This window comes from Magallana gigas, chromosome 2, assembly GCF_963853765.1.
Source record: "Magallana gigas chromosome 2, xbMagGiga1.1, whole genome shotgun sequence".
NCBI classification, from domain to species: Eukaryota; Metazoa; Mollusca; class Bivalvia; order Ostreida; family Ostreidae; genus Magallana; species Magallana gigas.
The window spans coordinates 36,833,203-36,857,108 of NC_088854.1; the positions used below are offsets into that span (position 1 = coordinate 36,833,203).

Below are 23,906 nucleotides of genomic sequence, written 5' to 3' on the forward strand. Positions count from 1 at the left end.
GCTTGTTACTTTGTTTAGCAGAATTTTCATTTTTTTTTTTTTTTAATAAATACTTGGTTTAGGTTTCAGATAGTGAGCTAGCTATCCAAGTGACAAAAATAAGATTTTAAGAAAGAGAATAATGCAGAAACACAGAAAAATAAATATTGTTGACCTTTTTTATTATAGAATACAATATTCCAATTCACACTAGCTAGAGCGAAGTTTATCTTCTAGTAATACACATACGTAAAAATGTTTTCATTAATAAACTGAAATATTTCCACTCTCTACAAATTTTATATTATGTTTACATGCATGCATGTATAGTAAGAAAAAAATTCTATTTGAACTGCAGTGTACAGAAAAATTATAAGAATCAATATATGTCAAATATATTCTGTTGAAAATCACATGAAAATAAATGTAGATATTTAAAAAGTTTATTTCAATTGCTGTATTCATATCTTATGTCATGCAAGTCTCTTTTTCTTAATTTTAACCTATGACCTTCTACATTGTATACTCATGAATTTTTACTTTTATCAAAACTTGCTATCAATACAGTAAAACACTAAAAGAATACATGTTTAAAACAAATAAATAAACATTGCTTGTTTCATAAACGGGTATATATATACCACAGAAATAGAAAACATAATAAAGCAAATCTATTGATGGTCGGCAGCAAAGATATGGTGTGGTAAATGAAATATATTAATTAATACAATATAACATACATTTAAGTTTAGCACCAGTATAAGAATCTCACATATATATACATTATATATTCAGCACACTATGTGGATTTTTTTATTTTTACAAGACTTTGAACACTACATTCATAATTTATTCTGATCTCAAGACAACACAATATCTACGAAGTGATGACATCATCACACATATGCCAGTATGCATACCAAGTAATCAGGTACTAGTATATTCGGCTTGGTATAAAAGAGGAATACATGTATATTTGTTAAAGGTATTTTCAAGCTAATTATATGTCAGTGCACCTGACAATGGGAAGTTTCATTCAGCACAAATTAAAAGGAAAATTAACGACTCCCTTCAAAATAGATATCAAAGGCACTTTTAATTTACATTATATGGTATTTGAAATATTGCTTCAATTATTCACATTAAAATTCAATAGACTAGATATATACATTACTGTCAGATCAATTCATTATTGTATATACTGCTAACATTCACACCTACATAAATGACAGTACAAATAAACATTTATACATGTACTATGTGAAATACACTTGGCACTATTTGTGGATAAAATTCATCACAGGTTAATAATTGTCTGTGACAGTATATATTTTAGAAATTCATATTTTTCCCTTATTTCTGCTTTAATTTCTCCAGAATGGGGATAATCATGTCGAATTTGGGACGTTTTCCCGGTTCTTCATTGCTGCAGATCTTGACAAGTCGGGCCATGTGGGAGGAGATTCCAGGTGGCAGTGACAATCGCAAGCCCTCCATGGCAATCTTTTCAATAGATTTTATTTTTAAAATTAAAAATTATACGATAAAGCAAATATCTTATTAATGTTGATGATATGTTTTATTTTTATTTCTACACATTGATAATGCTTGAAATATATATTTAACACAAGCAAGAAATATATTTTTTTTAAAATATCAATTGTTTCAATGCTCCCTACTCCTCTGATTACCCAGTACTTACTTTCATTCCAGTCTCCATGGGAGACAACTCTGCGTGCGGCACCTCTCTGGTTTCAAGTTCCCACAGCAGTACAGCAAAGCTCCACATGTCTGCTGCCTTCAGGTTGATGTCCTCTGGTCGTCTCTGAAGGGCTGAAATCATGCAACACAATACAGTTGTACATGTATCATAAAAGTAGTAAAATAATCAACATACAACACCTACTTCTTGAAAGCATTATAATATTAGTCCAATACGGACTTTTCTGTTTTAAAACTTGCTTAATATATAAATTCATAATTTCAATATTTATAGCAAATACCCATCTTTTTCTAAAATGCACAATATTAGACCCATAATATTTCCTGATAGGAATCCTCATGATTTCTGAAGGAAAACAAGATATCTGTGAGCCAATGCTCACTAGTGATACCCCCGCTCTGATGTGAATATGCAAAATAAGCAAAGTCGACATTTAACAGAAAGCTGGCATCCGATTGGTACAGAAATATATCCCACAATATGGCATGCCTAAACAAATAGTGTGTTAAAATTTCAAGCATCTGCGATAAACAGTTGCTGAGAAATCTTTGACAGAAATTTGTTTGAAAATTTTTGGTAAAAATAAACAAAGTCATTATTTAACAGGAAGTTGACGTCCGATTGATACAAAAATATATCCCACAATATGGCATGCCAAAACAAATAGTGTGTTAAAATTTCAAGCATCTGCGATGAATAGCTGCTGAGAAATCTTTGATGAAAATTTGTTTGAAAATTTTGGCTAAAAATAAACAAAGTCGTCGTTTAACAGGAAGTTGACATCCGATTGATACAAAAATATATCCCACAATATGGCATGCCTAAACAAATAATGTGTTAAAATTTCAAGCATCTGCGATAAATAGTTGCTGAGAATTCTTTGACAGAAATTTGTTTGAAAATTTTGGCAAAAAATAAACAAAGTCGTCATTTGACAGGAAGTTGACGTCTGATTGGTACAAAAATACATCCCACGATATGGCATGCCTATACAAATACTGTGTAAAAATTTCAAGCATCTGCGATAAACAGTTGCTGAGAAATCTTTGACCGAAATTTGTTTGAAAATTTTTGCTAAAAATAAACAAAGTCGTCATTTAACAGGAAGTTGACGTCCGATTGGTACAAAAATATATCCCACGATATGGCATGCCTATACAAATACTGTGTAAAAATTTCAAGCATCTGCGATAAACAGTTGCTGAGAAATCTTTGACGAAAATTTGTTTGAAAATTTTGGTTAAAAAATAAGCAAAGTCGTCATTTAACAGGAAGTTGACGTTTGATTGGTACAAAAATATATCCCACGATATGGCATGCCTTAACAAACACTGTGTTAAAATTTCAAGCATCTGCGATAAATAGTTGCTGAGATAAATGCGACAGAAATTTTTGTTACGGACGGACAGACAGACAGACAGACGGACAGACGGACAGACAGACGGACGGACAGACAGACACACAAGGGTAAAACAGTATACCCCCTCTCCTTCGGAGCGGGGGTATAAAAAGCATGGCCTCTCTTACCTTCTGGAGACATCCAAGCTGGAGCGTACAGTTTACCTCTCTCATGGAAGGAGAATTTGTAATCTCCCATGTTGATCCGAGCGGTCAAGTCCTCATCTATCTATTCAGTCATGCAAAAGAAATAAAAAAGAATCTTTTTTAAATGGATAACACAGCATGTTATTAGGACATAGACAAGCATAATTATATACTTCATACAAATCTACAATAGGGATCATTACTGACATTTATCAGAGAAATTTTTCAAAATCACTCCCAAGAAATTCATTCATTCAAGAAAATATGTCCTTGGATCTTCATTGCAGTCCATTAACATGTTTCTATTTTTTAGTTGAACATGCATATAAAGTAAATGTAGCTTTGTAAACATATCTCTACTATACTGCAATATCGCAATCAGCTTTGTAATACATGTACATATAAAAGAACATGCTCTCCAGAAAGAGTAAACAAAAACAAAAGGAAAAACCAAAAACAGGAGCCAACCAGCGTCATATGCAATTAAATGACTGCAGTAATGTTTACTATGTACTTGTAAAGTTGATATCAGACATCCTATTTGGATATTATACCTTTTTAGACATCTTACTTCAGCTTAATTAATAGCTGAGGCACATTACCTAGTTATAAATGAAAAATGTTTGTCCAAATTTAATATCATATCATAAACCAACAGGGATGGCAATTTCTAACTGGTGAACCAGTTACTCTGTCGGAACATCAAACGTTCTCTGGTGATATTCCACCAGTCATAGGAATTACCGATGGCCTTCCTCAATAATTTGTAAATTCTTGTACATGTATCTGTTAGGTTACCAAACCGCTGCACTGCATGTTTGTTGTTTTCTTGCATTGACAAATTGCCTAGTATGATGCCACCTTGTTTTGGAGTAGCAAAGTCTTATTTATATAAATATATATATATGTCACATCACTGAATCTACAAATCGAAGCATTATAATGGTGGGAATATAAACCAGAATATTTTATAAATATCATTTTTTGGTGTGGCAATCATCACAGTAAATAAAGAAATAATTTGCCATGATAAATTTTTGCATTTTGAAACGAGTAAGCAGTTTATCAATCGTAATAAGCGCATAACGTACTAGTAATCGGTCAGAACAAATTGCGATTACAGGTAACTGATTAGCAATTCCGCAATTTATTGCCATCCCTACAAACCATCTTTTCCTCTTGTATTTATATAATATAATTACTGTTAGATGCTCTTTGATAACCATCATCTCAATCGTTCTGATTAATTGTTTCAAATGTATTTCTTCACGCAATTAAATAACAAAACATATAATGTAAATATGTACAACTCATTCAGCAAAATTTAAGATTTTTAAGTTTATGTTTTACTTCACTCTTTTTAGAATTTAATCCCCAAGTTATATTTTGGAGTAATATATATACAATGTATATATGTATACATGTATTACTGTATCATGTCCACTATATAACCCTGGTACATGTATATCTGATCACTTCTCTTTTGTGGTATATCTGTGAACCTGAACATTTATTTTTAAAAATTGGTATATTTTTACTGCTACGTATGCAACAATGATATTAAATACAATAAATAGCATATTAAGGCACATTTTCTCTTCATGTTCTATCATAACTTACATGTGTTATAATTATCAGTATAGTATAATAGGCAATACATCAACAATGTGTAATTACAATGTGTAATACAGATGGAAATCTGTAGGCTTATAGAAGAAGAATATAAATTAACCTCAGCGAAATTACTGTCAATCTGAAATTGTGAAAAAAATTCACATCAAAATATCCGAAAGTTATTGGTGGCAACCAAAGTAACTTTTGTACAGGCTTTAAATCATATATATTTACTGCTAAACTTTCAACCTACCATATGAAAGTTGCAGATAACTTGGTTTGGAAAAGGCATAACACAATATATTATATCTACCAAGTATGATTCCCTCTATTTCTTAGGAAAATTATAGTTAATTCATATCTTTGTAGAACAGCTATAGAAACTGACAGGACTGAAATATACCGGTACACATCCCGTTTATTAACTGGTCGAAACCTACAGCAACTTAAGAAAAATCCCAGACCACACAAAATAATCATGATGTTTGATTAAAATTCCCAAAGGAAACGATTATATTCTTTTAGCTATTAAACGTACTAATGTACATTAACAGTAATTAAGTGAATTTTACTTAATACTTTTAACAATCAATTTATTCATTTGCTAAAAGAAAGATGTAAATATAAACAATAAAATGATTTCTTTGATGATTCATGTTGGTTATGAAGGTAGCAATCATTGCAGAAAAAATTTACATAACTCGCTAATGTGGGTTATGTATTTTTTCTGCAATGTCGCCACCTTCATATCCTGCATGACTCACCAAAGAAAGCATTTTATTGTTTGAATGGTGCAAGGAAAGGTGCCAAATATTCAGGCAAAACTTTTAGTGATAAACCTACATGTAGGTGTGTGTTGTGCTGTACCAAAAAATCTTTTGATAATTAATAAAGTCATGTAAATTACACTGCATGTGAAAAAGAAAGGAACCAAGGCTCTGAAAAAAAAGAGGAAAATCTTTCATTCACCTATTTTTCTGTGGTAAAAAGTTTAAATATAGTAAATTTTTTATTTTAATGGATTTTTAATGCAAATTTTGCATCATATGCAAAAACCACTTCAGATAAAAATCTTCCACACATAAACATACAAGTCATAATATCACAATACATGGTATAAGGCTATGCTTCCTACTCCTATCATAGCAAATAATCAACTAAGTCATGGCCCACGTACAGCAAGAGATGATTGGATGACAAGTTCCTCAAACTGATGAATTTTTTGGGATAAATTTTTGCTAATCCTAAATGAGCGGTAATAAAAATGATGATTGGTTGAATGACAAGTTAGTAAGAACTACACACAATGGGTACATTCCATTACCCCTCCATTCATGGTGCCATCAGGTGCGTAATACTTAGGGTCATCAATATTTATCTTAGCCAAGTCCTCATCAATCTATAGAAAACCAAACTCTTGTGATGAACCAGTGGAAAAATCAAATTACTCTAAAGACATCTATTGACGTCAATTTTTCTTCTAAGTATTGATCATGTTATGTATTCGTTGACATGTACCTGTTGTCAAATACAGTAATATTAATTATCAGCAACTTGTTCCCATATAACATACATGTATATCATAATTAAAAGAAATGTTACATCAATTATTGGCAACATGTTTACATATCACTTCTTTTTATCATGAACATGTATAATGTTTATTTTACAAACTGCTGATGCACACTGGATTCAATCAATGTTCTAAAAAAATGGTTCAATGAAAAACAAGTATCGTAATTTCTGGTTAAACAAAAGACATGAGATTTTGTTTGTGGGTTGAATAATTTATCCCTTGCAACCTACCATGACATGTTTGCTGGTGAGTATCAGGTTGGGTATGGCAGGTTCCATAGTGTGGAGAAACTCCATGCCTCGAGCTATATCGATGGCGAATCTCAGTGCTTGATTCTGATCCACAACTATACCTATAAGACACACAAATACATTGTAGCCATTTACAATTTACATCTACAGGGGTGAATTAACGAGGCCGAGTACAGAACGAGTACGCACGCTTTCGCGCAGCGTTTCATTTGTATTGTGACGTCATCTTTATGCTTTGTTGACGCCATGGCGTGATAGTTTCAACTGCAGATATTCAGCGAAATTTGTTGAAAATAGCTCGTTTGATGCGTAAAATTGATATTATATTGTGGAATAAACATAAATGTCTCGACGTATAAGCTATATTTGGGCTCGGGTCGAAAACTTGAAGAGGGTTCAGCAAGCCTATCCCTCTGTCACGTTTTCTTAACCCGCCTAAATATCGCTTAATTCATTATTATAAGACATTGACCATGTATTTTATATTAATGACCCCTAATATGTGATGTTATTTATTTATTCATTGCTTAAATATGTCTGAATGTTTTAATAATACTATAAAGATCACCATTTCCGTCTTTGTCAAATAAAAAATAGTCATTATCTAACAAACTCCAACAATCACCATTTCCGTCTTTGTCAAATAAAAAATAGTCATTATCTAACAAACTGGGAAATTTGGCATACAAAAAATAACTTTGATAAGACCCCTGGCACAAACCAGGAGGTAAAAGGTTTTTTTTATGTGACCATTTGATGCCTTTTAGCAATAACTTTAATATGTAGAACAGAAAAAGAAATCCCTAGGGCAGAAGTTTAAAAAATGTGCAAAATTGGTACATTTCAAGCAAAATCCCATAGGGTCCTACATGTATGTTAAAAATTAACAATCTTTGAGATGACCCCTTAAACAAACGGTGTGGTAAATGTCTTATTTTTTTATCTTTAAATAATAATTATATTAGTAGAAATTCTTGTAAAAAATTTCATTCAAAAATCTAGGGCAGAAAAAATTAGACCCGGCCTCGTTAAGCGTGAAGCAATTTTCTTTTTTTTGCAGACTGTTATTTATTGTATCTCACAATCGCATGATTTCAACACTTCATTTTTAAATGACAAAAAAAAAACATGACACATGTTTTACCTGTTTCTCCATGTAAGACATTAAACAGAGATCCATAGGGCATAAACTGGCTTATGACTACAAGATTTGGTGGTTGATTGCAACAAGCCAATACCGGTAATATGTTGGGATGGTTGAAGATTCTGAAAGGAAAATACTTATGCTATACCATTACATGTATGTGTACATTTGTGCATAACGTTAAAGTTTAACTACATGTATCTTTAATATTTCAATCACGTGTATCAGAGTAATCTTGGAAGTGATTCAGCTTGGCTTGATGCCTTCACCACCTAACTTTTCAGTTAATATCAAGCTGAACTGAATCTCTACCGAGATCATGTATATTTGTATACACCTTCTCTGAGACCAAGTATGAATTTGTAAAAGCTTGATTTTTACAACTTTCTTCTCATTTATCAGTTTAGTTGAACCAAAAAAAAAATGTCAAAATGACACAAACCTAAGCCTAGGAAATTCCTCCTGGAAGTCTCTGGAGTTCCTAACAGTGCATTCTCGCAGTGACAAGATCTTAGCAACAATGTCATTCTTCTGCCACTGGCCTCTCCAAACCTTGCAAAGATTCCATTTCAAACTGATGTTAATCAACATGCTTTTCTGAGCAGGAATATGTGAAAAATAAAGCAATTATTTGTACACATAAAAGAAGAGGAAATCTGTTACCTCCCCTGAGTGAGTGTTGGCTATATGAGTTGTCAGACTTAGTTGATCAATATCTATTCCTGTGTGTCGTGATAACAGTGCATCTCCTTAAAAATAAATTCATTTAAAATTCAGTCAAGGTAGTCAACTGAAGATGTCAAAATGATGTAAATGTACAATGGATGAATAACGTACAACTAATACAAAATTCGAACTGAAAATTAAATTATATCGACCCATTAAATTTTAAACTTACTACTTCTTGTTTTATATCCTAACCAACTCCTGTCTTTGAATGGTATTTTCTGCAAGTCCTGCCCAAGTTGCACAGCACGATCTAATAAAAAAACATTAAATAATAACACAAAATTTACATACATATAATTCTAGATAAAATATACAATTCTAAGTAGATATACAAGAAACAGTTTAAATACTGAAAAAAAACCCAACTGATACAGTTGTGCAGTTGACATTTGAACATCAATCCATACCTTTGAGTATGTTTGCCAATCTTTTCGTTGCCTTGTCAAGAGGGGTTTCATCGAATTTATTGGCCATTCCAACAAGGGCTCCATTGTTGACTAAATCCTAACAAAATACCAACAAATGTATAAATAATATATTACACAGCAAGAGAGCTGTATTAGTGAAATGTAGGAAGGAAAGAAAATATTCATTGGTTAAATGGTTATAAAGCTGCATTCAAATACATGTACATATAGAGTGTCTAAAATTGGTAAATGTTAACATAAGTTTAGATTACTTGGTAAAGAATAATCATTCATAATAATATTCTACTTAAATATGTTACTTTAATAAGCAAAGGTGGAAAAAAGTATGTTATGCAAGTCTTATCTAGTTTAAAGTCCATATGTAGTGTTTCAGCATATTCTAAAGTATATTTGGATACATTTTATAAAAGTGGGGATAAAGATATGAGACGACCATATTATATTTAAAAAAATTATGGAAAATCCTTAAATAATTCATTCTGCATTTAAAATTATAATGTTTACACTACCCTTTTAATTTAAATCAATCCTCAGAAGGTAAATTAAGCATACGTTTGTACGACTGATACATACTCACCTCTGCTACATAATCATGACCCCAAAAGCAGGCGTAATGTAGAGGAGTATTCCCATGTTCATTAATGGCATTTATGTTAGCCTTGTTATGAATGAGCTAAAAAGGAAAAAAAGGAATTAACAGTTAATATGCAATTAATTTACTGGTAAACATTGTAACAGAGATGTTCTAATTTGAACAGAGTGGGGCATCTGGTAAAATTTTTAAAGATAAACATGACGTCCTGGTATAGCTATGATCTTGTAAAGTACCGACCATTACTACGATGTCTCTGTGTCCATGGCTGGCTGCTAGATGGAGAGCAGTGTCGTCTCCCATGTTGGTGGCATTGATGCGAGCCCCCCGCTGGATAAGCATGTCCACAATATTGGTGCGTCCTTCCCGCGATGCCCAGTGTAATAAACTAAATCGGTGGTCATCTCTAGAATATAGATCAACAAACCAATCAAAATTCAAAGCAGTTATACTGAGTGTTGAACATTTTTATAATAGGTTGCAGGTGGATATGGCGTGTTGGATTACAATCATGCTTTTCAATAAACTGAATTTAAAAAAAAAAAAGAATTTCCAACCCAGGGATATGCTGTAAACATTCTTACTAGATAAAATACTAGTATTAATTCCTAATTACAAAAATACTGCAGTGATTTCTTTATCAAAACCGGGAAAACATTCAACTAAAGATGCATAATTATTGAAAATTACAGAGCTCCTGATAATTTTTTGTACATGTTTGTACAATAGAGTGACACTGTTTACCCCCTGTTTTTGAAATAAATGTGTATTTTTCAATTTTCAAAACTTCCATTCTATTATTTACTGTACATGCATGTTCCGCTATTCCTAAACCAAGAAATACACAAATAAAGATAAATTGAAGATGCAGTAGTTTTTGTAAAAATGACAGTTGTCCTATGGACCAAGGGCACTGAGACAAACATACAAACTACTGTGGTTTCATTAATTTTCGTGGGTATCAATTTTCATGGATTTTCTGAAAACTACAGTTTCAAGGATACATAATTTCGTGGCCAATGATCCTATCAATACAAAATGTTAGTTGATATTGAACTTCAATGAACATTTAATTTCATGGATCAACTTAACAACGAAATCCACGAAAATTGGTATTCAACGAATATTGATGAAACCACAGTATTTGCCCTTCAAGTCCTTTTTTCTCTGTCAAATTTGAATCAAGGAAAATTACTTTTAGCTATTAGGTCTTCGACAAGACTCAAAACTAAATTTTGATTCGATCTATTACATGTATTATATCCTCTCAGTGTAAACCAATCTACAATCTGCTTTCTCTCATACCGAGGTAGTCAGGTACAAGACTACTTTAAAGTAGTCTGGAGAAATTTCTCTTCCCTGTTTCTAGAATTGTCCATAGTCAATGTTATTCATATTCAAAAATTGTTTTGCGTATCTATAATGTATATATATGTAAGCTTGATGCTAACTTTTAATGCGTAATTCTAACAAGTCAGTGGGTATTTACACTAACATCAAGTGACATGCACCTTATCTGGAGCTCGATCTGGTTACATATAAATGCTTCCTTTCAAAACAAAGATGCATTGTACTTTAGCATTGTACATAAATATTGCCCAACAAACATGTAATTCATAAAAAGAATTGATAATGAAAGTATCTGAGAGTATTGCATAAGCATGTCCCCTACCCACACCCTCAAATTTTAAAATGTTATGTTTCTAAATAGGTCTAAAGAAAATTTGGTTAAAGAATTTGTTTAAAGGACAAACCCAATTAGTAATAAAAAAATAAATCCTTTAAAGGTTAGTTCTTCATCATTTTTGGGTCCATTTGCGTTCATTATGGTAAATAAACCAGAGTAGCACTAACCCGTCATGAATACGAGATTCTAAAAATTAATAAGTTTAAAAACCTGAGGATAAAAAGTAACTCAAGTCAAACTCGATGAGTGATTATTGCTGAGTTGGATGGAATTTACAGTAGGGTCTGCATGATAAAGTCCTGTCTTTTCTTTTCTCACCTCATTTATTGGAACACTTATAATTTAACCCAATCGTAAGTATTAAGAGTCATATTTAACAGATGTTAAGAAGGTTTCCTAAAAAGTACTGGTAGTAAGAAATTTTCCTAAAAGTACTGTAGTCTAAATGCCAAAGAACTCATTAGATAGATCTATCATAAATTTATACAGAGCTCTATATGAAACTGATGTTAGCAACATCAATATAATTGTATAGACTAGACACACATATATTGTACCGGGTATATATGTAAAGCAACTACCGTATATATACCCAGTACTCTAAAAATGATAAACCACTCACTTTAAAAACATGTGTTTACTAATGTTTTAAATTTTTCAGTAGCTGGAGAACTGTAGCTCCACGGGAAATCAGGTTGAGGGACCGTAGAGCTACAGTTCCTGCCACACAAAAAAATGTATATTTATTGCGCACAAAATGTTACACATGGTTTTGGACTTATTAAAACTAATTTAGGAATATACATGTATTCTGTAATAATTTTAATGCCAAAAAAATGCTGAGACATTTCACTTTAGATATCATTACTTGACTTGCCTCTTAAAATCTTTTAAACACCCGTATCAGCCCTGTAAAGTGAAACGGTGTGGTTTGTTTACAAGTAGAAATGGCGGCTCTTGGTCCAGTCGTGAAATTAACAATTTTTTTTACATACTTCTCTTTCCAAGGTTTGTTGGTGTGTTTAGGAAAATGTTTGAGGCAACTCAGTCAAGTTAAGTGATGAATCAGTGGTAAAATGTCTCAGGAATTTTACAGTATTAAAATTTTAACAGAATATTTTCCTAAATTACCAATATAGTTTATTAATTTCAAAACTGTGCACAACTTTTGAGTGCAATAAAGATACAGTTTTTTGTAGGGCTGGAACTGTAGCTTCACGGTCTGTCAATCCAGATTTTACATGGAGCTACAGTTCTGCAGATAAACATTGCAGAATTTTTCATAAGCCAGGTCAGAAATTTGTTTAAATAAATGAAAATGAGAAATAAAGATCTTTAAAATAACAGATTTTCCTGAAAAAAAAACTTTGCTTCAAAATGAGTGACCCAATAGAGAATATGTATGAGTGCAGTCATTAATCAATTGAGATCAGGAGGGGGAGGGGGGCTAAGAGTGTAAAACAGTGAGGCGGGCAGGCGGCACCTCAAATCTGCTCTGGATAGCAATAATGAAAATGTCAGATCAAGTGAATTTTTAACTGTGCATTGAAATTGACACACCAAACTCTACCCCTACACTTCCTGACTCTCCATAGTAGATCGAGGGTGCAGAGTCAGCTTATTACATCATATGTGTAGTGTACTGTGTAGCACAAAATTCTTAGCATTCCTTTGTAAACAATACATCCGGTGGTAGAGTACTGCTTTATGAGCAAGTGCTAAACAAAAACAAGTGGTTGGATGCGTGCCTCATCAGCTGAGTGCAGTAACTCCAAATTATTTTGTTAAACTCAGAGCTTTAGAGATGAATCATTAGAATGGAATACTAATCCTGGCACTAACTAAATTTAACCTAACATATTTTCACAAATGATTCAATAATATCAATATGTTTAGATGATTTTTTAATTTTTCAAACGGAGCAGTCAAACTCCCTTTGGTGAGCCTCAATCTGTTATTTTACAAAAAAAATGGAAACCCATGTTTGGGAGGTGCAGTGTGATCACTGTATACTTTCAAAAATCGTGGTTTTAACTTTAGAACACTTCTTATGTTATTAATTTTAAGACTTGTTTCAAATACTGCCTATGGACAAAACAAAAAAGTGATGAAGATGTTTATAGATGCATTAACATATCATTTTAAGACCGGAAATGATTACATACCCTTGGTTGAGATCATTTTCAGTGTTGTCCAGCCACATTCGGACTTGAAACGCATTGCCTTCTCGAACTTGTGTAAAAATGTCGTCCATATTAATTGTTTTAAGAAACTCAAATGCTGAATGTTCTGTGTTTTGAACTTCTCCTTGCTTTAGTTTTCAATCTCACATCTCACGAAAGTAGGTCAAACTAACTTCATATCCATAGGAAAATCATATCACTCATAGATGATCAAATAAAATTCATATAGTTAATCGGTGTCGGCTGAATATGACTGATAACCGTTCAGATCTCGCAGAGAAATAGGAACGAAAGTTTAGGAACTAAATAATCTTGTATGGTAAACACACAGGAAAATACAGAGACGATATAATACATAAAATTTAAAAGTAAGGAAATGTTTAACCCGGAAAATGCGGCTGGGACTGTCCAATTTATTTCAAAATTGGCTGTTCAAAAAATCTCCGGAAAAACAATGAAGAAAAATATTGACGGCATTACTGTATAGCAAGCCAAATTCACAAAACTAGCATTAGATTAGCATTTGTACACTATAGTTTATAACATTTTAATGTGGTTTTACCGATGAAAACTATCGTATATTTCTTATAACTATAATAACGTGGAACCGAGTGAAAAATGAAAATGTGTCAATGAAGATATCTTGGAAATTTTACCTTTCATCGATTTCAATTGCACTTCTTTCACAGGTGTGTATATTTTTAATAAAAATCGTCCAAATGTGCTGCATAAATATCTTGGCCCGGGACAGACAGAGTACAAGGTTAACTGTGAAACTATAAACTTTTACAGTTAACTATAGTTTATGATTCGTAAACTTTAGTTAACATTCGATATCAACTCTGAAACTATTGTTAACGCCGTTTATCTATATTTCACATTCGTAAACCATAGTAAACACGATCATCTATATATGTTTCAGAAGTGTAAACTATATATAGCCGCGGTAAATCTTATCATTTTCAATTGTCCTTGTCTGTGATAACATTACGAATCAATTTTGAAGCATATGAACCAATAATTTCATAAAGGATGAGCGACACAAAATGGGCGTATCTTATAGAATAACCGAACAACACAGGCACGTAGCATATCGGGGGGGGGGGGGGGGGGGGGGCAGGGGGACTGCCCCCCCCCTTTTTTTTTAAATTTACATACTAAAAATTGAATTAAGATTGAGTCCCCCCCCACCACTTTTATGGGACCATGTAAAAATGTGAATAGAAAATAAGAAAACAATCGGCGTGAAATTAAAAGTTAAAAGTATACTACTCCCCCCCCCCCCCCCGGCCCCCCATGGTTTAGGATTTAAAGGATTTTGGAAAGTAACCTTTTTTTTTATTTTGCTTGTCAAGATTTATTGGATGAGTCTGCCCCCGCCCCTTTCAAAAACGATGCTACGTTCCTGTAACGTTATTGGCTGCGCTGCGTAATAATACAAAGCGTGTGCTACATGAAAAAAAATGTGATTTTAATATGTTGTCTTAAACTGTATAAATTGGAAATAATATAAATATAAGTAAATAAATAAGAAACCATTCTTTGAATATTATGAGGTTATTATTTCGGTCGGAGCGTGGTCAAATCTATGTTAAGGCCCTTCGGGCTTTATTGTATTGACCACGCCCGACCGAAATTATCACCTCATAATGATTCCTTGTTTAATATTTTTTGAAGAATTAATTTTCGTGTATTCTGTTGTTTTATTAAGCACAATTTAGTTTTTGTATAACCTGGTTTGCACGTCACAAGACACGTCACAATGCACCAACGTCAAAAACGTACTACATGTAATCCGCTTGATGTTACGTTTGAATTTTGAACAGATTAATATCATTTTTAAAAGTAATACAGACTCAATTTGTACAGCAAATTACAGAAAATAAATTTATAAGGAATGAAATCAATATCTACCCTAGTTATACGAGTATAACCTGGGTTGGAGCAATTTACGCTTTTTTATAATGCACTGCCCCAATAATTTTTTTGAGGTCATTTTGCTTCGCGGATTATAAAGTGTAAATCGCCCCAACCCAGGTTATACTCGTATAACTTGGGTAGATATTGAGTTCATTTCTTAAAGAAACTGACAGTTCATAACGTTAACGTATCCATGAAACTCTTTGTAAAATATTTAAATGTATAAACATATCTTGATGAAACCACGGGAGAGCGATGTTGCATTCTAATTATTAAAATTAAACTTGTAAACTCCGCTTCTCTACGATGCGCTACACATATATGTACATAGTGTTTTGTAAAGGAGCCATTTTCCTATGACATAATAAAATACAAACAATAATTTTAACGTATGTAATGGCCATAATGGGGAGGGGTCGGTGTAAAAATTACCAAAAATAGGTGTGACCCCCCCCCCCCCCCGCCACCGGGAAAAAAATGTATCAGCGCATTTAATGATATGGAAAAATACAGTTATACGGTGTTGCTATCTTATTAACTATTTTAATTATCAAATGAGGCGGATCAGAAACCCTTGACTTGCCGGGAAGATGTTTGTGGTGGAATTTCAATCCCTTCAGTTGAATCTATTTTATGGTGCATTTCCCAAACCATTACTCAACCCCTTCAATCCCTTCAGTTGAATCTATTTTATGGTACATTTCCCGAACTATAACTCAACGAAGAAATTTTACTAATTCGTGATAAGCATTAAATTTCCCTTGTACGGCATTATTAAAAACTTAGAAAAAGGTAAATTATTGTAACAATTATTTTTTTTTCTTTCGTAATAATGAGAAAGGATCCCGGTATCACTCTTTTCAGTACATACATGTATATGGTGCTTATTTCGCATCGTTATATAAAACTGTTTTCTTGTATGGGATAATTATATGAAATAACTATAGATATTTTTAATAGCACTATTTGTCTTTCATTTGTATGCTTGATCAGCTGTTGGTCATTTTGATTTTGACCTGGGGTTTTTTCTTGGGGGGGGGGGCAGAGGGGTTATCATGATATTTTTATATTTAGTAAGTGTTGAAAATAATTTTTCATTGGCTCTTCCCATCTAAAACAGCGTTTATCTTTCATTCCGATATCATGAAAAATTAATAATATAGTTTTAGTTAGACTGTGGAATAGAACTATCATATGAAAAAAAGCTATATATATTTCAAATACGTCTTTTCTTGAAACCTCTTAGCATAAGTTGTTGATGACATATAAGTTTATTTCACAGTACAGTTTTTGTTTCATTGACAGCGGGTAAATTGATACACACTGTCATTACATATTATATCATACACTTCGCCACATTGACCTTACAAGTTTGAACTTCCCGCCGTTCAAATATCGTTTTGTAACATATAATCTCAAAAATGATTCATTGTTTACTTCCTGTTGACACTTTGTAAATAAATAAAAACGATTTTGAATTGGAGTTTGCGTATTAAATTAAAATTAAGGAAATTAGCATTATATTTAGTATATCTTAACAATCAAACAATCACACGATCAACATTTGCGTTTCTTGACCTTGTGTCCTTCTAATCAGCAATCGTCATGACGGAGGTCGCTAGGTCAAGGCCAAACACGCAACACCCGCATACCAAATCGCCGCTGAGGCTTGATGGAACAAAGCAGAAACTGGAAAACGCCGACGACCCGTAAGTTTATGAATATTGTTTTCTAAGTACTGATTTTCATATTGTATACTTAATATAAGACTCTGGATCCGCAGAAATCCCTTTCTGACCTTGTGACCGATTTATGGCGGTCGAAGGTATTGAGAAACTCGGCGGAAACCATCTTGTACTGAATAAACCACTTCTTTAAAATTGTACCTCATTACTGTCGAAAAAATGTCGTACACTTTTTGTTTTACGTGTATACGGTACCTATAACGATACTTTCATTTCTTATGGATATGTTCATCTTCATGATCTTGTCAATATATGTACATATTTGAGAGCTCAGTTGTAAAAAAAAGAACAAGCTTGCAAGTGTCATTATGATGTTTTGATAATTCCCATCTTATGCCCTTACATATACTGTGTTATTACAGTTAATAGCAGTATACACGGTTATATTGTTTACATTTTTACGATGCATAAGGGCAACACTAGTGTCATTGGTGGATCTATAGATTTATAGTCACTGCTACTGTTCCTGCTACCTGCTACTCTAATGAGCTGCTTGATCCGATTAATATACATTTAATGAATTTGCAGTATGTTTATAATCAATTCTCAAACATCTACAATGTATATAGATTTCATAAATTTTCATTATATATATACTTACAAATAAAATTCAAGATATAATTATGAAATAGATATAGCCTTAAGTTTTATATATTTAGATATCATCAACAATGCATATTAAGATAATTTTGAGTTTTTTTGGTAATAAATAAATAAATCCTTGATATATATGTACATGATGCATGGTTATACTTTCTTCATTTGGTTTCATTACATCATAATCACTGTGGATTATAATACATGTACCTGGTATTCCATTCTGGGGTTGGTGTTGGGTTCAGGAACACTTGCATACAGAAAAAGAGTTTACATGATATGTCTACAAAAGGTTGAAATAAAATCTTGCAGATTTACTGCTAAAGTGATATGTCATGTGGAATAAAAACTTATATATACTTCAGGGTACAGTACATCAAAGCTTTGGTCCTTGATAAATTGTATGAAATATAAAATTAGTCATAATTCAAAGTAAGAAGGGATTTAATTGCAGTACATGCTTTACATTGTGTATAAGTAAGTAAGTTATTTATTTATTTATTTATAGTGATATGTGTATACATTTCCAAGTGTAATATCAACAACGGCAAGCATAGATAATTTAACACCCGGCCTGTCGGGCCTATATCTCACTTTAATTTTAAACGCATTATGCTTGAAAAAATAAAAAAAAGTAACACAGTATCAAGCGGTAAACAAAGAAACGATTGAAAAATACATGTTTAAGTATAAAGCTTCCGTTAAAACCCTTGAATTTGCACCCGTTGTTTTGATTCAACAGTTTATATAATACAGTTTATGTTTATTTTCTGAACAATAATGATTGTCTACGTGTAAAAGAATGATATGAGTATTTGGCAACCTGCCAAGGATAATTTAAAATAAGTACAATTAGTGCATCTGTATCTGACAGTTCTAGTGATTGATTAAATCCAGTATTTTTGAAAAGGATTCTTCTATAATTGTTATATAAAGGACATTGTAATAAATTTAAAAGTGAATTTCGTTTTCTACACTATTTTTACAACAAAAACTACAAATTTGCTGCTCTTTAACGGGTTCACTGTGGTATCTACCCGTCTCAATTCTTCATGGTAAAACCCCACATTTAAACTGAGCCAAAATTGATTGCAAATGTTTAGGCACTAAAATAAAATTGTATGAGTCCTGCTCATGATTGCATCAATGTTCAGTTCTACATGACTTGATATGTCTGCCATTTGATATCATTAATATGTGTGGCCTTTTTTCTGAAATAATTTCAATTGTTTTGTATTTTTTTTTTTGTAGATTAAATGGAGGAAAAAATAAATCAGATACTGCAGTCTGCAATCATCTCCCTCTGTTCTCAGCATTACTCAGAAAAATTGGAGGTTGATGGAATCATCTGCATATCATCACAACAGACAAACCTGCGTCATGTCGTAAAAATTCACCATACTGTTGATCCCAACAACCTACACCATGGACAGGGGGTCTCCGGAAATTCCTCCCCAGCACCTGCCTCAACCACACCCACACAGTGGACAGAACAGCAGAGGAGAGGAATGATACAGGGAGAGAAGACGAAAACCAGAAAGCGATCAAGAAACACAGAGGATAGTGACCCTGATTTCAACTGTAGTATATCAAACAGTGCAGACAATTTCCCAACAATTGTTAAGCAGCTTCACAAAAGGAAATCTAGAGCACAGAAGATTAGTACTTATACGGAATATGATTCAGAAGGTTCTAATAGTCCAGAATATGGATCTGATGCTCAGGACGGTCGGTATGGGGTCAGCGATGGCAGTTTGGGTGAAGAGCCATTGGGATCTGCCTCAGTGTTACTCAAACTTTTAGCAAAGCCCCACAAAAGGTCCATGCTGGTAAATCAGCCAACCCCAGTAAATCCAAGTGTAGAAATGGTTAATCTCGAGGGGGCAGTCAAATCTGGAATGGAGTATCAGATCAAATTGAATGATGGTTCTGTAACCAGAAAGGAACATGTCACTCAAGTAGAGGAGAAGACAACACAATCTCCAGTTGTAAAGGAGGAGCCTGTATGGGATGGAGAGTATGGAGGGATGAACCACCAGAAGCAAAATGGGGATGTTGCTGATTACAAGAGCGAAAACAGTCATGTAGGTCCCAATTCAGACTCTGCTTTTGAAAGAAATTCTATTTTAATGAAAATTTTAGAGGGAAAGAGTTTAAGAGAAGCTTACAAGACAGAGCATGGGTCTTCACCAGGACCTGATACCCAAATCTTTGAGGAAAAATCAAAATCATCTGAACAGGAAAACTCTTTGTTATATCGACTCCCTTTTGTGTCATTCCAAGATCTTTTCCCACAGAACTCTCAAGACATTTTACCAAGCGAGAACAACACTTCAAGGAAAAGAAATATTGGATCTAAAAAGCCGCTCACTTTGCAAACTCTTGAGTATACCAAAACAGGAATCACAAAAACAAGTACACAAAAACAAATACAACACTCTGAACAGAAATATTCAACTCGTCTCTCATCAGGGAAAAAAAACCCTGTTAGCTATCAAGAAATGTTAGGAGCTGTGAATTACAGCTCAGATGATGAAAAGGATCAAGGAGAAAGGGAAGTGGATGAAGAAATTTACACTCCACAGCAATCAGAGTATCATCTCGTGACCCGTGAGGCTGATACAGTAGAATCTGAAATCAAAACTGGAGCCAAACGAAGAAAAATGGGACCAAGGTGCAAAGTTGGTGGTAAACGAGAAAACCCTGAGACGGCTAATAAAGAGGAATCAGGCAAGTCCAAACCTACAGTGGTTTGTAGCAATGATAAATTTGAGTGCAGTATATGTGGACGTATATTTGACAATAAAGCTCTGCGGGACATGCACGAAGACGCTGAGCGCGCTGAGCACTTCTTCAAGTGTCCGTTATGTGATGGGTTCTTTGGAAGTGAAGAATCGAAACTAATTCACATGCAAGACAGACATGGAATAGCTACTAAAGAATTTGCTGAAGAAAGGGCAAACAGAAAGCTCGGTGTTGCAAAGAATAAGTCAGCGGTAAAGAAGAAAGAGGCTTTGCTGACAAAGATGGCAGTTTCATCTCAGGACGATTATAAAGATTCTTCTGAGAAAGGATCAACAGACGATAGTTGCGAGTCACTTGCTGTTGAGATTAAGCAAGAAAAAACAAGTGAAAATGCAACTGAGTGTGATATGTGTGATATGAAATTTTATGAGACGGAAGAGCTCAAAGAACACATTCAAACATTTCATGGGGCTGTTCAATAATGATTGATAATCATGCACTCCTTTGATTGATATTATTGTCATTTTTCATGTTGAATTTATGTGTGGGTAGTCAGATGTATCAAATTATAATTTACCTTCATATTCATTATTCAATAGTTTGATATAATTTAGAAAAAATTGTATGAAAAATATGTCTCCTATCTCCATTTCATATTAATCAGAAGGGACCATCAGAATGTTAATCATGTGTTGATAATTTTAAAAAAAGATGTTAATTTCTAGGACAGTTTTGTGGGGGTCATGAACATAATACATACATTGTATTTAAATTCTGTCCTTGTTGGTACAAATATCATTTAATGATCCCAATGCGGAAATCAACAGGAACGAATCTCCAGCATCTCTGTAGAATAAACCATATCATACTCATATTTGATATTCATATAGAGTTCCCTTAAGACTTTCCTTTTTTTTAAGATATTAGAAGTCATTTTGAATATTTCTCTAACATTCCATTGAATATGTACCCAAAAGTGTGATCAATTTTTAATACATTTTACATATTGTATAACATGTACATGTATTTGTTTTCAATATTTGATGTGGTATTTTATTCATAATTTTTTGGGGCACCTGTACTAGTATTTTTACAAAAGTACCTATATTTTATGACTTGCATGGAACTGTTTGAGGCATGTATCATTGAGTCATATGATAATTAATGATGTTTATAAATAATTTGTATCATTTGTAATTTAAACATTGTACTTCAATGAATCCATATTGGAGAAGAGAGAAAAAAAAACTTGTCAAGATAATTATCTTTTTAATGATATTATTTCTATGTGATTGCTTACCAAGGTCAGAAAGAATTGCTACTATCAAGATTAGTTATAGATTTAAAAGATTTTAAATAAATGTAGTTCTAAATCCACATGTTTGTTAAAAACGTTGACTTACAGTTGTATACATAGGTCATTTAATTGTGAAGAAATTAGATGAATGTTTCTTGTATATTTTTTTGTAGCATTTTTTTTTTTTTGACAAGTTAATTCTTTTGTAAATGTATTGGTACAGACTTGTAAAGTGTCATTACAGACAAATATATGTAAATGATAGAAAACAAATATATATCATACGGAAATATTATATCATCCATGTTGGATAATTTTTTTTTGGCAGAATGTCAAAATTTGTTATATAATGAATAAATTTTGTAGGCAAATGTTTATAATTTTTTTAATGCAATGAATTTTAAAGATAATTGCTATCTTTAAAATAATTCATCCAAAAACTAAATTAATAATCAAAATTAAACTATAGAAATGCAATGCACTGATGGCTATTTTATTTACTACAGGGAACAAGAACATGTAGCAGCTAGAACTTGAGAGTCTCGAAGTCTTAATTTACTGATTTACTTTTGACTTAAGAATCTGATCAATATAATTTCATAATTCTTTTCTTCAGAAAACCTTGATCAAGATGGCAATAACTTAATGATTATGCTGAAATCTGATGTATGAAATTGACTTTATGAAGTAGAATTTGATAACTGCCATGCAAATGGCTGAATTATTTTAAAGGGGCATGGTCACAATTTTGGTCAAAATTTGTTTTTTTATTTTTATTGTTTACAATGCTTAACGATCAACCAAAATTTGACTGTCTGTCATAGAGTTATAAATAAGGACTGTGCCAGGTTTTTGTTTCCATTTGTTCAAAATACGAGTAAAATTTCCTTTTCAAGCCGAGTTTCCTATCTACTAATATGTTTTAAACATAGATAAACTCTTCCTAGCATTTGTCACATTCGTTTAAGGTCTAAACCTGGAGTTTCTTTACAACATTCAAAATGTAAACAAAAGGATGACCTGAGCTTTGTTTACATAATACATGTATAGAATGATGAGCTCTGTATCTCTTTTAACTCAACGACTGACACTCAGATTTTGGTTGACTACCTGTATTTAGAATTATCTTACGAAGCATAGTAGACTTCAAAATGAAAAAAATGAAATTTTACCAAAATCGTGACCATGACAATATATGATTTTGGTCAAACAACATTCCACGGCTTCACTTATATAGCAGTAAGATGCAGCTTCTTTGGTGATTCATGTTGGATATGAAGGAAGGGACATTGCAGAAAAAATATACGGGTACCTAACCCACATAATTTTTTTCTGCATTGATCGCTACCTTCATAACCTGCATGAATCATCAAAGAAAGCATTTTTTTGTTTATACATGTATTTAAATCTTAAATTTCATTTAAAAAACTGATGAATTGATTGTAAATAGTCAGTAAAGTAACTAAATTATTGTTTAGGTACATCAGTTCATTAGACAAAAAAAAAACTAGCTAAGTTGTCTTATGTGGGAATTTGAGTCTGACATCATCATGATTATTTCGTGGTCCGTGATCTTTCTTGGGTTGCTATAGGTTTTGACTGATTGATAAACTGGTTAGAACTGAGTTGTGTCGATTTCAGCCGTGTCAGTTTCTATGGAGCTATATAAATTACTATCAGTTTTCTTTAGAAATGAGATGAAATTACTTGGTAGATGACAAACTATAGACGTAAATATACCTGGTATACAGTATGAGAGGCATAATGGATACAAGTCTTCAATTAAATTGTTGAATTGTTCAAATATAATTTTAAGTGTACTAGCTTTACTTTTCATTTTAAAATGAGAGATGACTATTTTTCTAAACAACACGTATTTAGTTAATTGAAGAAATAATTTTGTGATGAGTAAAAGATGTGATCACTCTTGGGAATCTGACGATGTCAAATGACATGCAGTCATTACTGTTGCTCTAATAGATTATCTTTTATGGTTTGTGATCAACATATTGTGGTTTAGATGTGATTAACTGATCAGACCTCACATTTATATTTAAACTCAAAACTACATACCCGGTAGTTACTACAACCCATGTTAGGAACTATCAACCGTATATTTCATCATTTGTTATTTCAGACCATGAAAAATTT

The 23,906-nt window shown here is 32.6% G+C and overlaps 2 protein-coding genes across 3 annotated transcripts; one reads left to right on the forward strand and one right to left on the reverse strand.

Annotated features, from left to right (window-relative positions):
- Positions 1–1,315: 1,315 nt before the first annotated feature.
- On the reverse strand, positions 1,316–13,779 carry LOC105340380 (integrin-linked protein kinase). 2 transcript variants are annotated; one of them, XM_011446400.4, is made up of 13 exons: positions 13,434–13,779; positions 9,822–9,987; positions 9,567–9,662; positions 8,969–9,065; positions 8,731–8,811; positions 8,496–8,581; positions 8,275–8,384; positions 7,833–7,954; positions 6,668–6,789; positions 6,186–6,260; positions 3,230–3,329; positions 1,682–1,812; positions 1,316–1,482 (listed from the first exon to the last, which is right to left on the reverse strand). In XM_011446400.4, exons 1-13 carry the CDS (start codon positions 13,520–13,522, stop codon positions 1,333–1,335), a joined length of 1,425 nt encoding a protein of 474 aa, XP_011444702.1. In that variant the 5' UTR covers positions 13,523–13,779; the 3' UTR covers positions 1,316–1,332. The 2 variants fall into 2 exon arrangements, with proteins under 2 accessions (XP_011444702.1, XP_011444703.1); XM_011446401.4 differs by lacking the exon at positions 6,186–6,260.
- Positions 13,780–16,830: 3,051 nt separating this feature from the next.
- On the forward strand, positions 16,831–21,084 carry LOC105340379 (zinc finger and BTB domain-containing protein 41). The gene is made up of 2 exons (XM_011446399.4): positions 16,831–17,080; positions 18,965–21,084. Exon 2 carries the CDS (start codon positions 18,970–18,972, stop codon positions 20,938–20,940), a length of 1,971 nt encoding a protein of 656 aa, XP_011444701.3. The 5' UTR covers positions 16,831–17,080; positions 18,965–18,969; the 3' UTR covers positions 20,941–21,084.
- The last annotated feature ends 2,822 nt before the right edge of the window (positions 21,085–23,906 follow it).